The 16,855-nt window shown below is 38.7% G+C and overlaps 1 protein-coding gene across 5 annotated transcripts in view; it reads right to left on the reverse strand.

The window, feature by feature from the left end:
* Positions 1–16,855, reverse strand: part of LOC126185180 (plasma membrane calcium-transporting ATPase 2) — a 391,073-nt gene that overhangs the window by 40,873 nt on the left and 333,345 nt on the right. For all 5 annotated transcript variants that reach the window (XR_007536978.1, XM_049928035.1, XM_049928036.1 and 2 more), the window contains 4 exons: positions 16,172–16,370; positions 11,749–11,951; positions 4,452–4,603; positions 2,839–2,980 (listed from right to left, as the gene is read on the reverse strand). Coding sequence is in view for 4 of the 5 variants with exons in the window: in XM_049928035.1 (XP_049783992.1) it covers positions 2,839–2,980; positions 4,452–4,603; positions 11,749–11,951; positions 16,172–16,370 (696 nt within the window). In the remaining variant the exon portion in view is untranslated. The remainder of the gene's footprint in view (positions 1–2,838; positions 2,981–4,451; positions 4,604–11,748; positions 11,952–16,171; positions 16,371–16,855) is intronic.

The following is a 16,855-nucleotide window of genomic DNA, read 5'->3' on the forward strand; positions in this document are numbered from 1 at the left end:
TGAGGAAACTGAAGCAGAGTCTTCCAAGATCTAGGTACACACACTGGTCTACTACAGGGCACAATGACTGAGTTAGAAAATACCACCACCAGTTTCAGCAATAATGGGAGACAGAACAGAGAAGAAGATCACCACATTTTGCCATCACTCGAAGTAAGTTACAGTCTGTGCACAAAGGACAGAGACCGAAGAGAAAAGACAGCCCCACACTCGATGGCGAGGTGAGCTGCAGTCTGCGGTGGCCACAGAATGTGCCGCACTCCCCCACTGGCCACTCGCCCAAACTGCTACGGACTGCCCCTTTTACTGCCTTCCCTATACCATATGCAATCCCTCACACAAAGTTTAAAGCAAAAAAAGAAAAGAAAAACTGAACAGTTTATTTCAGAACTGTTTAACAACAACAACAACAACAACAACAACAATAATAATAATAATAATACAAAGGAACAAAATACATGTATTGTCTAAATATACATACACTAATTAAAGTAGCATTCAAATCTAAATTAATTAACTAAGGGCAGAAAGGAGGAGCGCCGTCAGCTGCACGAGCTGCCTCTTAATGTCTGGACTTTGGAGGCAACTGGCATTCCGACGTTCCTTCTGAAACAGGTGTCCATAAAGTGGTCGACGGGTGAGGTGATGTGCACCTGAATCCAGACCCGAGGTCGGTATGAGAAGCGGGCACGTATCTACTGAATGGGTAGTGATGGAACACGTCAGGGTCGTGAGTGACACGGTCGCCGAACTGACAACAGAGTGCATGTGAGCTAAATTTTCAAGGTATACTCAGTCTAATTGCAAATCTCTACTATCCATACACATCAACAACACGACTGGCAACTACATTTTGGTTTCGCACAGCAGCTATTCGGCAAGCAGTCGGCAAGCGTGATCTACGAGCTACCTCTGTCGTCCCCTACACCACAGTTTCTCTCCCTGCGCTGACGGGACCCCAAACTCGCTCGCAACACGGGTTGCTCAGAACTAGAACCGCGATGCCATCCCCGTCCCCGTCGTCGGGCAACGGCAATTCGGTGACCTGCTTGGCATATCACAAGAGAGCCTTAGCATTCATGTTTCTGTCACACTGTGGTACATTTACCTTTCAGAGAGACCTCCTATTGCTATCTGAACAGAGTTTGTTCCGTGCTGCAGGATCTAAGTGCATTTTTACGACTGCTCGTGCCACTTTTGCTGGTCTGGCACATTTTGTTAAACATTTACAGTCATTTAAATAACCGGCACATTGTTTAATATTTCTCAGCTGTACAGAAGAACAAGGAATTCGAAAATTACAATTAATGACAAAGATGAACAACTTCTAATGATTGATTATTCATCGCTTTTGAATTTCTTCTCTCTTTTTTGCATGTTCTGTCCCCCAGTTTCGGATTTTTAATTTTTTTATTCCTACAACTGGCTACAGCGGCACCTGATAGCCACACTGTCAGTGTGCAGCAAAAGCAAGTCTCTCTTGCACTTTAACACAAAGAAAAGAAACTGTGCGAACAGTGATATAAAACTTAAAACGGGGCAAGTCAAAATTGTGAAGGGCAGTCTGTTTTAAGACTTGATACTTATAGCAGACAATGCAATGCATAGTACTTCAAAACATACACAAATTGCATGCCTCTTGAAATACCGAACACTGTTTACTGCAAGTGTCAACAAATAGAGCCAGTGCAACGTATTGATAAATAGGTACATAATGTAATTGCTATGATATACAATTAGACCTATACCTCAGACTGCCAGGATGTTACCAACATGTGCTGTGTGGACTAGCTGCTTCATCGCCAACTACAACATTTTCTCAAAATATCGAAAGCGATAATGTAAGTGGCTGCATTTGCCATACCACTTTATGGAACACCAATTATCATCAGGGGCATATGATAAATATATTTAACTACCTGAAAGAAAGTCTATAAATTAAAGTGCAAAACAAATGCAAGTTACAACATATAATCAAATGGTGAAAAAAGGTTTTGTAAACTATTTCATGAATCTTTCCATTTACATTCATAAAGTTAGGTTGTCAAACACAGAACTGAGTAAAACAATGTTCTTAAGTGAACTGAAGTTTACTAACATCTGTTAGTTTTAATGAAAGCCTTGTTATGAAGCTAACTTCTGCAATTTTTTAAATTATAACAAATGCAAACCATGATTATTACAAACCAGGCAAGGTTGAATAGAGTTTTCATAGCAGACAGAGATTTCAGAAGAAATACATTATACAGTTAAAACAGATCTGACACAGGCCATTTGTTAGTTATCAGATTGTCATTTGGTGAAAACTGAGGAAATAATAATGTTTAACTGTCTAAATGGTGTCGAGGAAGTAAAAAATTTTCACCACAACTACTTTAAAGATACAGCAAGAGAGTTCAAATGGGAACTTTGATTATCTTTATTCACCTTTCTCAACTTTCGGGAAGCAGAACAAAAGCTGTACAGCTCACATTCAAATCCAAACTATTGACAAATATACTACTTACACATGACATCTGCTCCTAAACTAAATAAAAAATAAAACACTAATCTACATTAAAAATTTCATAGGTATCTTCTGGGTTTATGAACTTTACGTTTTTTATTGGAAACTGTAAATTACGCAAGTGCAACAATTTTCAGGATGTTCTAGCAACAATTTCAAGCACTATTACTATTATCTTAGACCTTGCCTGATTTTTCTATGAGCACCATACTAGTAACAGAATCATGAGCATTAAGCAGTACAAAAACAAAGTAATAAACAAAATTATAAGAAACAACGGAGTACCTATATGTGTGGATTTATTGACAGCGGTGAACAATTTTAGCACTTACCTGGGTCTGTAATCTTGTAAGGCCACGAATCCACAAAATTTGGCCTGCACGAGGCTTCTTGCCATCCTGAGAATCAGGATCAAACTTCTCTTCACCAAGAGCTATCGCCTCCGTATATTCTTCTGGGTGACCACGACCCCATCTACAAATACATTCATACATACATACATACATACATACATACATACATATACATATATATATATGGATGTAATAGAGGGAAACATTCCACGTGGGAAAAATATATCTAAAAACAAAGATGATGTGACTTACCAAACGAAAGCGCTGGCAGGTCGATAGACACAAACATACACACAAAATTCAAGCTTTCGCAATCCACGGCTGCTTCGTCAGGAAAGAGTGAAGGAGAGGGAAAGATGAAAGGATGTGGGTTTTAAGGGAGAGGGTAAGGAGTCATTCCAATCCCAGGAGCGGAAAGACTTACCTTAGGGGGAGAAAAGGACAGGTATACACTCGCGAGTGTATACCTGTCCTTTTTTCCCCCTAAGGTAAGTCTTTCCGCTCCCGGGATTAGAATGACTCCTTACCCTCTCCCTTAAAACCCACATCCTTTCATCTTTCCCTCTCCTTCACTCTTTCCTGACGAAGCAGCCGTGGATTGCGAAAGCTTGAATTTTGTGTGTATGTTTGCATTTGTGTGTCTATCGACCTGCCATATATCAAAATAACTAAGTACTTCATGCTCCCTGGAAGTGGCATTGGCTCATTGTTATTAAACAAGGTTTTCTGTCTTAATGTGTATTGTTAGCAGATATACAGAACATAATTACAGGATTACTTAAGCAGGTTGCCTGCTTATGTTATTTCTGCAACACAGAATTCAGTTAAAATACTGGATTAAAGTGAGCATTGTAGTTCACCAGTATCTACATATTGAAGTTATAGCAAAAACAGGTTTTTATATTCTCATCAAAGTGGGACAACAGACTTGATAAACAGAAAATCAGGGAAATGCTACACTGTCAAAGAATGTAACAAAAAATGTGAGGACCCAAACAAAATTTGGGTAGTATGAAAATACAGAACCTACACATATGACAATGCTAAAGGTTTGTTACAGACAATAAAATCAAATGTGGTTAAATTGAGAAGGAATCCTTTTAATATATTCCATTAAATGCTTTTTTTCGTTTTTAATTTCAGTATTACAATTAGATTTTAAAGGAAGATCTCAAGGAAAGATTTTCTGCCTCCAGAAACTGTGTTCCATATGGCGGAGATAACAATGGTGAAAATGGTAATAAAGTGATAAATGACAGAGTTATACTGCAATTATGTTTCTTCCTATTTTGCAGTGTTATTTGCTTTAATGAGCAACTTCAGCCTAACAACTATTTTCCAACAACCTTTACGCTATATTAACCACGCAGCAATCAGATTTACTATTTAGAAAAGGTAAAATACATATGCAGTAGTTCAACATAATACATTTGGTATTTCGCTCCTAAAATTAGATTATTATTACTCAAAGTTATACGGTCATTACACTGAATGACGAAATGAATAAGTTTTCTTTCAGAAGTGATGTTTATCAGTAGCTGGAAAAAGGAGAAGAGCACAGAGCAAGTACATTTCATATATTAAGTACTTACGACAGTATTTTTGGAATTTTTCTAGTTGGTATCGTGGTCACTAGCTGGCCCCAGAGAAGAGTCCCAACCCCAAAGAACAGGCACCATAACCACTGTTCCAGTGTCAAACTGGCAGTAGAAAATGCAACTGTTCCAAACTGGATGATGACGACCTTCAGAGAAAGAAGTTACCATTAATAAACAAAAATTATTATTATATGAATAAAGTCAACACAGCCACATAAACCATGTTTGATGTGTAATTTTTAGACTGACTTTCATTAAAACCCTGAAAGGTTTGCACAATAGTGACATGGAACACAGGCACACTGTGTAATGCAGATCTGAGTTACTATATTACAACCAAATCACCACATTACTGAATAGCTGCCCGAGCAGGAACCGACAGATGCCAACAGTCAGCACTTCATATATATATATATATATATTTGACAAGAAATAGGAATGTTAAGGAACACTAGTGATTCAGTGCCCATGGAACCACTGTTAATACGGGCCATCGAGCTGCCTCTCCTTCCATGGGCCCCTTGCCAGTGGCCTTTTTTATATTTCAGTGTTCTACAGGCATTGCCTCAGGTTCCTTGATGGACTGCATCTGTCCAATCTGAGATCTCATCTGGAGGGTCTTCCCATGTTTGATGCAGTTGATGTCACACTTACACTGGAGACCTGCGCTGCTGGACAAGATGGCCAAACCGCAAAAACAGGTTTATCTCTGAACCATTAGAGTACTTATACTAAAAGTTTGTCAATAAAATCCGACATTTTCATTGTCAAATGAAACTGTTACAAAAAAACTTAATGGACAATTTATTTGAGATTTGCTAAGTCTTAAATGTCAATATAGCATTTCTATGATTAGTGTAATTAATGAAAATACCCTGAACTGAGCTGTACTTGCACGACGTTCAAGGCAGGGTATGAATTTCAAATGGCAAGAGATGTGTAAAAACTTAGGTGCTAAGTAGCTTGCTCCAAACAGTTGTCTTTATGTATTAGGTTGGTATTTAAGTCCCTGTCAGTTTTACACTGCCACCATTTTATTTTATCAGTATAAAATACATTACTCTGCCATATAACAACACACATTATATATATATATATATATGTAATCACAATATTTGTCAGTGACTGCCTACCAGCATCAAGGTAACAGTGCTATGACCCCTCTTGTAGAATGTTGTGGTCTCAAGTTGTTGAAATCTATCAACCAGTTGCTAAGAGAAGCTTCATCATGAAACCCTTGTCCCCGAGTGTTGATAGAGTGCGACCAGAAAAGAAGGTGATCTGATCGAACTAATTCTAGTGAATATGGATGGTGAGCAATTGGTTCTCAACGAAGTTCAGCAACTGCTCCAGTGATAATACTGGCCATATGCTGGTGTGCATTATCATGGAGGAACAACATAGGTTTACAAGTGTTTTGTTTTTAATAGCAACAGCAAGTCACCTTAGCTGTTTCGCATACATTGCTGCTTTTATCTTTCCATTTCTTGGAAGCAATCCAGAGTGATCAAATGCTAGTCTGGTTCCACCAAATGGACAACATGATTTTTTGATATGGGCTGTTGGTTTTTTTTTTTTACGGGCTGAGCCACTATTTCCTAAGTTCACATACATGAACCATTTCTCATCATCTGTAACAATGTTCCCAAAGTGTGGCTTATGCCAACAGCAAGTCAACTGGTAACAAGCAAAAAAGAAAAAAAAGAAAAAAAATATGGTTATTTGTTTCTTTTTGTTGGTGTTGCATGAGACACGTGGTACCATTGTACCCGATTTTTGCATTTTCCCACTGAAAGCAAGTGGCACATAATGGTTGTGTGGTTGCATTCCACAATTTGTACTAATTCGTGCACTGTTTGATTAGGACTGTTGTAAACCACTTGATTTAGCCAGTTTTCAGCAAAAAGAGAGTCTTCCACACTGTGGTTATCACCCAAGTCAAATTTTCCTTCTTGAAAATGAGAAAATCATTACCATGCTTCCCTACCACTTGACACTCCATATTGATTAGCCTTGAATATCACCAAAATTAGCTTTAAATAACACTGGCTCTTCTTCATAATGCTCTTACTCCAAACTGAATGAATACAATTGATAACAAAAAAGGTGGCTTCTAAATGCAGTGGTGCCAACCTAATGAATGGCATGGACTTTTACACCTACCTAAAATAATACTGAGTAGATTTCGTAAATTCAGCATGGATGTTCTCTCTGGTGTTTCAGGAAGCATTTTCAATTCAATTTTTATAATGTGTAGGAAGAATCAGCAAAAAGCAAATACCATATTTGCTTGATTATAACCCACACTTTTTTCACAAATTGGTAAAAAAGAATTTATGGTGCAGCTTATATGCATTACCCTACAAATACCATTATATTTTCACATCACAGAAACAAAATCCATGGCACTCATTTGTTAGTTTGAAATGAAACAATAATATTGCTACTGTCTGGAACTTTATTTTCGTTTACAAGATAACATTGTAATTCCTCAACTGCTGACAGTTCACTTACGCAATCACTATTATCTCATTCACAGCACAGTTATTTTACATGACAGGGTGCACAATTTTTTCACTAACTAAATAGCAAATTTAGTCTTCACCAATGAGTGGTAACATCAGTGAGGGTAGGAGACAGGAGGGTTCAGCAGTAAGCGTCAGAATTTTTTGCAGCTACAGTGAAACATTTCAAATTCTTATTTGTTATAGAGAAACAACAGAGAAACTGGAAGAAAGTATGGTTTGGAAGAATCGCATGAATGGTGTTTGACCTGAAGATACCACAGACAAAATTCTGTGGTAGTATGAACTGGTGCTGCACGTTTATGCCTGTGAGTGGCCCCTCAATCTGTCCAAGTCCTTCACTAGCATTGAGACTGCCACAAGATTGTACTGAAGAATTCAACAACTTCCAGAGGTACATTATCCAAATGCAGTAGCAGCATAGTTTTTACTGTTTACACCAGATTGGCAACACTGACGACATTCACCCATTTTTGTGTCATTGTGAGAAATACGACAGTGAACTACAGTGGAGGGAAAATTATCTCATTAAAAGTGACTGGAAAAGAAAAACAATGAATTACCATGATGTTAGCAGTTACAACAGGAAGAATGAAGCTGACCACCCCACCCCCAAGCCTTATGTTATTTGAAAAATTAGTACTTGATCCTTAGGGGTTGATGATCTACAGCAAAGAAAGGCTAGAGGACAACAAAATTCATTGTGAACTGGCTAACCACTGCTTGAAAATGCTGACCTGATGCACTGCTCGGTACGATAGCTATGATAGTGTTGGATGCCTTTAAAAATAACTTTGTACCTTAAATAAAGTTGCTACACTGAAGATAGACCTCGCCGTTATACCTGAAGGTAGAACTGCAGGTGCGTGATATCATTGTAGACAAGCATTTTAGGGATGATCTCTGAACATATTATTCCAATTGGCTTTTTGAAGGGGTCTTACACTCACTCCATTTGTCAAGATTTACAAGCAATCCGTCAGTCTGATATGCGAGTGGATTCTCTCTTCAAGGTGTAGAGTATCACCAGAGTCTCTAGTCAAATGGTTCAATCTACATCTACATTTATACCCTGCAAGCCACCCAACGGTGTGTGGCGGAGGGCACTTTATGTGCCACTGTCATTACCTCCCTTTCCTGCTCCAATCGCGTATGGTTCGCGGGAAGAACGACTGCTGGAAAGCCTCCGTCCGCACTCGAATCTCTCTAATTTTAGATTCGTGATCTCCTCGGGAGGTATAAGTAGGGGGAAGCAATATATTCGATACCTCATTCAGAAATACACCCTCTCGAAACCTGGCGATCAAGCTACACCACGATGCAGAGCGCCTCTCTTGCAGAGTCTGCCACTTGAGTTTGCTAAACATCTCCGTAATGCTATCATGCTTACCAAATAACCCTGTGACGAAACGCGCCACTTTTCTTTGGATCTTCTCTATCTCCTCCGTCAACCCGATCTGGTACGGATCCCACACTGATGAGCAATACTCAAGTACAGGTCGAACAAGTGTTTTGTACGCCACCTCCTTTGTTGATGGACTACATTTTTTAAGGACTCTCCTAATGAATCTCAACCTGGCACCCACCTTACCAACAATTAATTTTATATGATCACTCCACTTCAAATTGTTCCGTGCGCATACTCCCAGATATTTTACAGAGGTAACTGCTACCAGTGTTTGTTCCGCTATCATATAATCGTACAACAAAGGATCCTTCTTTCTACGTATTCGCAATACACTACATTTGTCTATGTTAAGGGTCAGTTGCCACTCCCTGCACCAAGTGCCTATCCACTGCATATCTTCCTGCATTTCGCTGCAATTTTCTAATGCTGCAACTTCTCTGTATACTAAAGCATCATCTGCGAAAAGCTGTATGTAACTTCCGACACTATCTACTGGGTCATTTATAAATAAAGTGAAAATCAATGGTCCCGTAACACTCCCCTGTGGCACTACAGAGGTTACTTTAATGTCTGTAGGCGTCTCTCCATTGAGAACAACGTGCTGTGTTCTGTTTGCTAAAAACTCTTCAATCCAGCCACACAGCTGGTCTGATATTCCATAGGCTCTTACTTTGTTTATCAGTAGACAGTGCGGAACTGTATCGAACGCCTTCCAGAAGTCAAGGAAAATGGAATCTACCTGGGAGCCTGTATCTAATATTTTCTGGGTCTCATGAGCAAATGAAGCAAGTTGGATCTCACACGATCGCTGCTTTCGGAATCCATGTTGATTCCTACAGAGTAGTGTGTTCAGTGGCCTGGATGGTAGTGAGGAAAACTATTTTGGTAGGAATGTGTTGAAAATAGAGACAGTGAAGAAACAAATACCAGTAGTGAAGTCAGAAGTACTATCAGTGAAGACTACAGCTGGAAGGGTGGTGTTCCCGAGTAATCTGCCTATATTACAACATCAGAAAAATGTGATTAAGGATGACCATACCATGAATCATTTTTGTGAATATGTAACAAATTCATTTCCATTGAGATTCTCTCCTCCTCTGCTTTGCTCCCCTCCCCTACCTTAAATTAAGGGTAGAATTATATTTTTGTAAATCACTTATGAATACTTGGGTATGGCTGGTACCTTATCTGCATGGTAGCAATGGATAAGAAAGCATTACATCACACATTGTAACAATGTCTGAGCACTGCTACTGGTTCAAAAATGGTTCAAATGGCTCTGAGCACTATGGGACTTAACATCTTAGGTCATCAGTCCCCTGGAACTTAGAACTACGTAAACCTAACTAACCTAAGGACATCACACACATCTATACCCGAGGCAGGATTCGAAACTGCGACCGTAGCAGTCCCGCAGTTCCGGACTGCGGCACCTAGAACCGCACGGCCACTGCGGCCGGCACTGCTACTGGTGCGTTAGTTTCCGAGACTACAGCTAATTTGTACATGCATGCACTCTTTTACAGACAAAAAGCTTAAGATCCCTGAAGTTATAATGTGCTATAGACACATATGTATAACAACTAGTAAAACAATATTTTTGACAAGTGTAGCTTCAGCCTGGGCTTAAATTATTCAATATATGTGAAAATAGTCTTCCAAAGATTCCAGAATCATTTCCAATTAACACCACACTTTTGGTCCTGGATGTTTCCAATCAACTGCACTAGTTCTCATTGTGGGAAACTATGTACACTGTATGCCTGAAGCTGTGTTACTAACAAGATTAAGAATGTCAACATGTTGCAAGCATATTTTGCTTAAAAGCTACTATCTTAACAGGTCACAAATGGATGTTTTTATTGACAATGATATTAGATGTATAATATAAATGCAGTTACAATATGATTTATGAGAATGTCTGTGGCCTAATTTAAGGAACTATTCCAGCATTTGTACATAAACCTCAGTCTGATTGGCTAACGGGGGATTTGAAACTCATTCCTCACAAATTTTAGTCAAACAACTTGGCTACTGCACTACCTAGTTTACTAACGTGATTTCAATTGCACTGTCCCTGAATACTATTCCACTGTAACTATAGATTTACAGACAAGCTCTCTTGAAAGACCTTCCTCAGCAACACATCCGAAGCCTACCTGACAACAAATGTGTAACCACGTATACCACAGTTTGTCTCAACTTCGCTGAACATTCCTATAATATTATTTGAGCCCTCTGTACATGTCACTGCTTCCTATCAGTATAAACAATATATGTGGACTACAGGTCATTAGTTCATACGAAGTACTTAACAGTACAGTGACAGTTACAAAATACCATTCTAGGTTTGTGTCACTGCTAACTACCTTTATTTTAGATCTTTCACTGCATTTAGGGTCAACAGATGACCACTATTGACTGAAAATTTACAAGAGTTTACTTGGAAGGAGTGAATAAGACAAGAAGACTGGATAATGAGCACAGAACACAGGCAAAATAAATCAAGGTTATAACAATTTTATCAATTCTTGTACCAACACTTCCTGAAACAACTGAAAATTATTTTCATTAATGATTACAATTTCAAATAAAAGAATTTCTGCAGCAACACAACACCTATTATTGGTTAATATGACAACATTTAATGCTGTATACTTTAAGTAATTCCCAAGGTAACTTATGCACATACCAGTGAGCATACTCAAATATTCAGACTTCTCACAGAAATTACTATTCCAACAAAATTTGTAACGGTGAGACAGAAGTAGTTTCGCTTTGAGGATGACATCTGTTTTGGCAAATAAACACCCCTATTAGCCTGTGACTATCTTGTGACAGAGCTAGTCCTTTCATAATCACTCACCAGTCACTGTCAGTTAAAGATACTGTGAATACCAGGCTAACAATGTAACCTCCGAAGTTTATCATCCAATTTTTGGAAACTGGACAAGAAAAATTTTTGCAAATGGTTGAAATTCCAGATTTTACTTTTATTTCTGCTATTATTTACCTTGTTTAAAGGAGATGTTGCACAATTTCAACGAACTGAAAATAGAATTAGTACGTATTGCTTTTCTAAAACACAAATGTTGCACTGATTAGCTGATCAAAGGTAATTAACAGGCTCTTATGACACAGTCTACAAGCAACGAGGAGGAGCAGCAGGAGGAGGAGGAGGAGGAGGAGGAGGAGGAGGAGGAAACTATGTCACCAACGTCCATCACTAGGAAATCTGCATTTCGTTTTGTTCTGTAATGCGAAGTTTATATTTTCAGCATTTATTACAGATAGGTGTTATGACTGTTTTTGCTACTTTAAAGAATATTACTCATCTCCAAGATTTCTTTCCACTTACCTGAGCAAGGCAAGTTCCAATCCAAATGCTGTAGAAAATTGGATTTGTAAAAATTCCTTCAAACACATTCCTTTGACCATGAATTTTTCTAGCATTTATTTCATTGAATAAAGTCATCATGACAAATGTATTAAATATAATGGTAAAATGTTGACTAGCAACGGGTGAATCTCTTCCTGTTGGAATGTCTAGCATTTTATCTCCTGTAACAACAAGACTATAATCAATGAAATGCATAAATATGGGATTGTTCTGTAGACTGCACTTAGAGTAAACCATAAGAATACTGCCATGCATTTCTACAAACAGGAGATCTGTGTTACTGAAGTGTGAGGAGTAATCTTATTCTTATGAAACTATTACTGCATTTTGTCTGAAGCACACACAAGACAAGACATCTCCTTTGCAGCCAGTAGTCAGTCAGGGAAGATATTAAGTTCCTAATTTTACACAAAACTGCAAATTTATGATTGTTTCTGGGTATAAAAGTACTAAAAACCACTATTCAGTGGGGTGATTTTTGAGGGGTCGGAGGAGCGAAGAAAGTGTGCTTCATTGCATTCCTTTTAGATGTTGGAATAAATACCCCAGTGTGAATAGATGCAATTATGTCTCAAACATAGCGCATGTTGTAGCAATCATGTTTTCAACATTTTTTGTTTCATAATTACATACAGAAGTCTGTTTATTCATTGGTTTCATATTTTACACTAGTGACACTACACATTATATACTACTCACTGTTGAAAAAATTACACGATACTACCAAAATCTACAATTTCTTTTTAAATGGCCGCTCATATTTGTGTTGTCACATAATTTAGGTTTCAAGCACAACTAGATAAACACCCAATATTGATTTATTACTTGATGCATGATCACATGATCAGTTACTTGAACTGCTACAATCATTACACATCTAGGAGTAAGAAACCTGAGGAATTCATAGGGGGAAAAAAAAAGACATTACACTAGTTACAAGAGAGGGAAGAGTAAGACACTTAAACAAAAAAGTCAACGTGGCAATGAATTTATGTTCCTGCATAGCCTTGCATCAGGACCTTTTTAATATTTGACATGAAGCAAGAATGGTCTAAGTTTTATGAGTGTCAGTATCTTGAAAGTTTTGCACACGTTTCACTCAATTAATGTAAAATAATGCTGGGAGGGAGGAGCTGGGAGGGGGGAGCTGGGATCTAGGGAGGTTGGTTGGTTGGAGGGACCAAACTACTAGGTCATTAGGCTTGAGGAGAAAACCCAAAGGTTTACTATCAGTGAAGCTGAGCTAATGCACAAAAAGACGACATGGAGACAGAGCAAGAAATGCAAGCACGGTGCCCCATCTAGGGAGCAGCCGGAAGCCCCTCGAAGCACAGTGCGCTGAGGGGACATACATCAACCAGCCCCCACCATTTACCAGAGGTAACTCTACCGCAATATTGCCTTGGAAAGACTAGCAAGAGAAGCACAGAGAGAAAAAAGAATAAGTTAGTCTAACAGGCTATACAACGGGGGTGGGAGGGGGGGGGGGGGGGGGGGAGAAATGTAAAAGTGTAGGTATGGTGCAGACCATGCTGGTCCATCGATCCCAGACAACTGCAGTATGATCTGGGCAGAGGACATGAGAGTGTTCTGCCAAACCTTCAATGGGCCGATGAGGGGATGGGGTAGAGACAGGGCAGGGAGAAGATCTAGAAACTTAGTACAAAACAGAATTATGAAGTCTTAGCTCTGATCCACATATACCTTTAATAAAATTTCATCCCTAAGTGGTACTTATTCCGTGATAGGATGTAGATGGAGTGGCTAGCAAGCCTAGCTGGGTGAACAGTCTCTGTTTCTAGATTTTTAGATAGAACTGAAATTTTCCCCGAAGTGCAACACAGCCACAGTATTTTATGATGTATTTTAGTACCTTAAGAACTACTACCAAATGACACCTTTGATAGTTCACTGATGATATAGCTATGTACACTGCTGCCCTCCTTATGGTTAGAACACTACGAAAGTGGTACCATAAACATCAATTGGCATGCATTTGCTACATACTCAGATATTCACATTAACCACATTTCAGCACAACCATACAAAGTGGGTAGGAGTAACTGCATCTACATTTATCATTCATAAATTTGATTTGTATCATGTGTGTGACTATGCAGTGTTATGTCTCAGGTTAGGAGCATATGTTTGAATTCTACACTGGGGTGACTATGGCCTATTGAGACTATTGTTTACAGTTCTGTGATACTGCTGCTAGCCTTGGTGAAGATCCTATAATTGAGACAAAAATACAAAATCTATGGGTTCTGGGAGGTCATACCTAATACCCCACAGGATCTCTCTGGCCCCCACACATTTAATGCTTAATACAACAGATAAATTGTTCTTTTGGCCATGCTGGTTTGTGCAGTCATGTGTTGCACCTTGAGTCAGGAAAGGCTTGTTTGCAGAAAGACCCATATACACACAAGGAAAGTGTATGTCTGGGGCATGATGAATTATCAGTATGGTGACCATCGTCGCAGTTTTCTTTTAAGCTGCAGTTGAGACGCTTGCCATCAGTGGTGCATCCAGCAACAACTTTGGACACAGGAGTGGCACCACACTTTTTTATTTAAATCCCAGTTATGTATTCATTGTCAAAGTAGATGCATCAATCTGTGGACATTCTGAGAAGAATGAATGTTGCCAGTCTGCATTTGTCATTCTGTGTTGTGCGCCCTGCAGACGGTGTAACAGTATAGGGTGCCTAGAAAATCAACATCTCTGGTTCTTGAATATATTAATTTGGACAGCAGCTGTAACATTGCTAATGGTTAAGGCTACTTGCTGCACACTATCTTTGTGGTCCCTGCAGTGTTACATTCCACTAGATGACATAAGCTCTGCATTACCTGTACTGTACTGTACTGTAATGTACTGTCCTGACCTGACCTACCTCAGTGCACATTCTTCAGATCTCTTACCCACTGAAAAGATCTGTCGACAGATAACCACAATAATGGCATGCCACTGTTCACGAGCCACTACGATCAACTTAAACTGGCAGAATGGAATGGTGTACCTGTATGTTATCCAAGCTCAGTTAACTGTGCCTAGCCAGGTTAGAGAGCCATTGTTGTTGCCACTGTATTACGAATTTTATACACTATATACTGATGAATCACATACAAATTCCCTTTCATTCCTCATATATGTACAGTGGGAAAAACTGTTATATAACCTGGTAACTACCCTTAAATATAAATGCTTTACACTTGATAATATGTAAAAATTTAGTGAGCCTTTGAAGCCATTGTTGAGTTTACTGACAACACTGGCCACATTACACAAATAAAATAAAAACATATGAAAATCTGAAAGTAAACTGTAACATGAGTTCAGTTGTAAGTAAAGTAGAGAATTTTATCGATATTTATCTGGAAACTACAGCTCTCTACACATATTTAGAGAAGCAACTGTGTTGATCATTAGATTTCTGACAGCAAATGCAATAAACATCTACCCCATTTCCACACTGTGTCAGAATACTTTGCCCGACACTCCATCACCAAGATAGGTTTTGGCTAGTTCTCCAAGGAAACTCCGACTCCAGTCTTACTGAGCACTGGGTGTTTGAATCAAAGGGATGTGCACATATTTTACTGTGAATTCTGACCTGTGTAGTGGCTATTTACTGGTTGCTCTCTACTGCTTGCAATGTCTTGCCCATGTCCTTATGTGCTACTATTGTCAACCAGGGCAAAAAAAGGAGCATTGCACACTACTGAAGAGGTGTGGAATTGTTTAGGTAATTTATTTTTTGGATAAACACTACACAAATTGCCAAGAGTGTTTCACATAATTTCAACAACTGTCTTCTTTGTGATTACTTATACAGTGAAATATTTTGTCACTAAAAATCCAACTACACCCCATGCACAACCAGTAGCATTGCTTGTAAATGTCATCACCTCACTAACTTTCATTATTCAACTGTGCTCTGCCATAAGAGGGAAATCTGTTGTTACACCTGACCTAAGAAACTGCTAAAGCACCTGCAGTTGGCCTGTTCCTTTGTCTTTGGAAGAGAAAAGAACATGGTAAACAACTTACATTTAAAATATGTTAATTGTGCACTGTCTCTCTAAATCTGGTATTTCTGTATAAATCTGGTATTTCTGTATAAATAAGAGATCACACATTGCAACAGACTGTTTAGAATCTGAACTTTTAGTCATTGGTAGTAACTGCGCACAACAAATAAAACACCTCTTCGCAGTCATTGAAACTAGCAGGCATGTTTCAAATAACTTCCTTTTAAGGGCTTCTTTTTCCAATAACAGAATCAAGTTCATTGGTTCACACATTTACAGTTACCAGTTCGAGAAAAAAAAATTGTAATTTGTCTAAAACAGCACATGATGAAAACAAGTCTTACCTACAAAAAGGAGTGCAAAAATGACAGAGAGCTGGTACACTGCTTGGCCTAAAATGTTTTTCATCATTGTTCTAGAAATAAGAGGTTTCGTTCTTCCATAAGGTTTCCGGAGAAGCAGATCTGGTGTAGGCATCTCTGTTGCTAGAGCTAATGAAGCCAGTGTGTCCATAATCAGATTCACCCACAGCATCTGCACAGCCTGCAATAATTTGAAGTTGCCAACTGAAAAGTCACATAGAAAAGACAAACACAAAAGACAGAGGTGATATGTAACAAGATTTTTCACTTTACCAGTAAATGGCTCAAGGTTTGCAATAACCCACCTGTACTGACTGAATGATCTTGTTTAAGTTGAAAATAGTTCACGCTGTGCTCTAATAAGAGCATCAATGTTAGGATCATTTACACCTGTCAGAGTAGGGACTTCATGTAATCTGCTGCGGTGAAATAACGTTGCAGAATGATCATGAACTTTGAGAGCACAATTCTTTGTGTATACAATTACTTAGATCCCATTTGAAGTAATTATTTTTTTTTCTTTTTTCCGGCCTTTATCCTGTGTCTTCATGTGGTGAGCACATTAATTTTCAGATCTGGAAATGTTAGTCATTGAGACTGGCCATATACCCTCCTGTCGGGTGTGAGAAGCAGCCTACAAACCACATCCACCTAAGTTACGCACTT

The sequence above is a fragment of the Schistocerca cancellata genome, chromosome 4 (genome assembly GCF_023864275.1).
Source record: "Schistocerca cancellata isolate TAMUIC-IGC-003103 chromosome 4, iqSchCanc2.1, whole genome shotgun sequence".
NCBI lineage: Eukaryota > Metazoa > Arthropoda > Insecta > Orthoptera > Acrididae > Schistocerca > Schistocerca cancellata.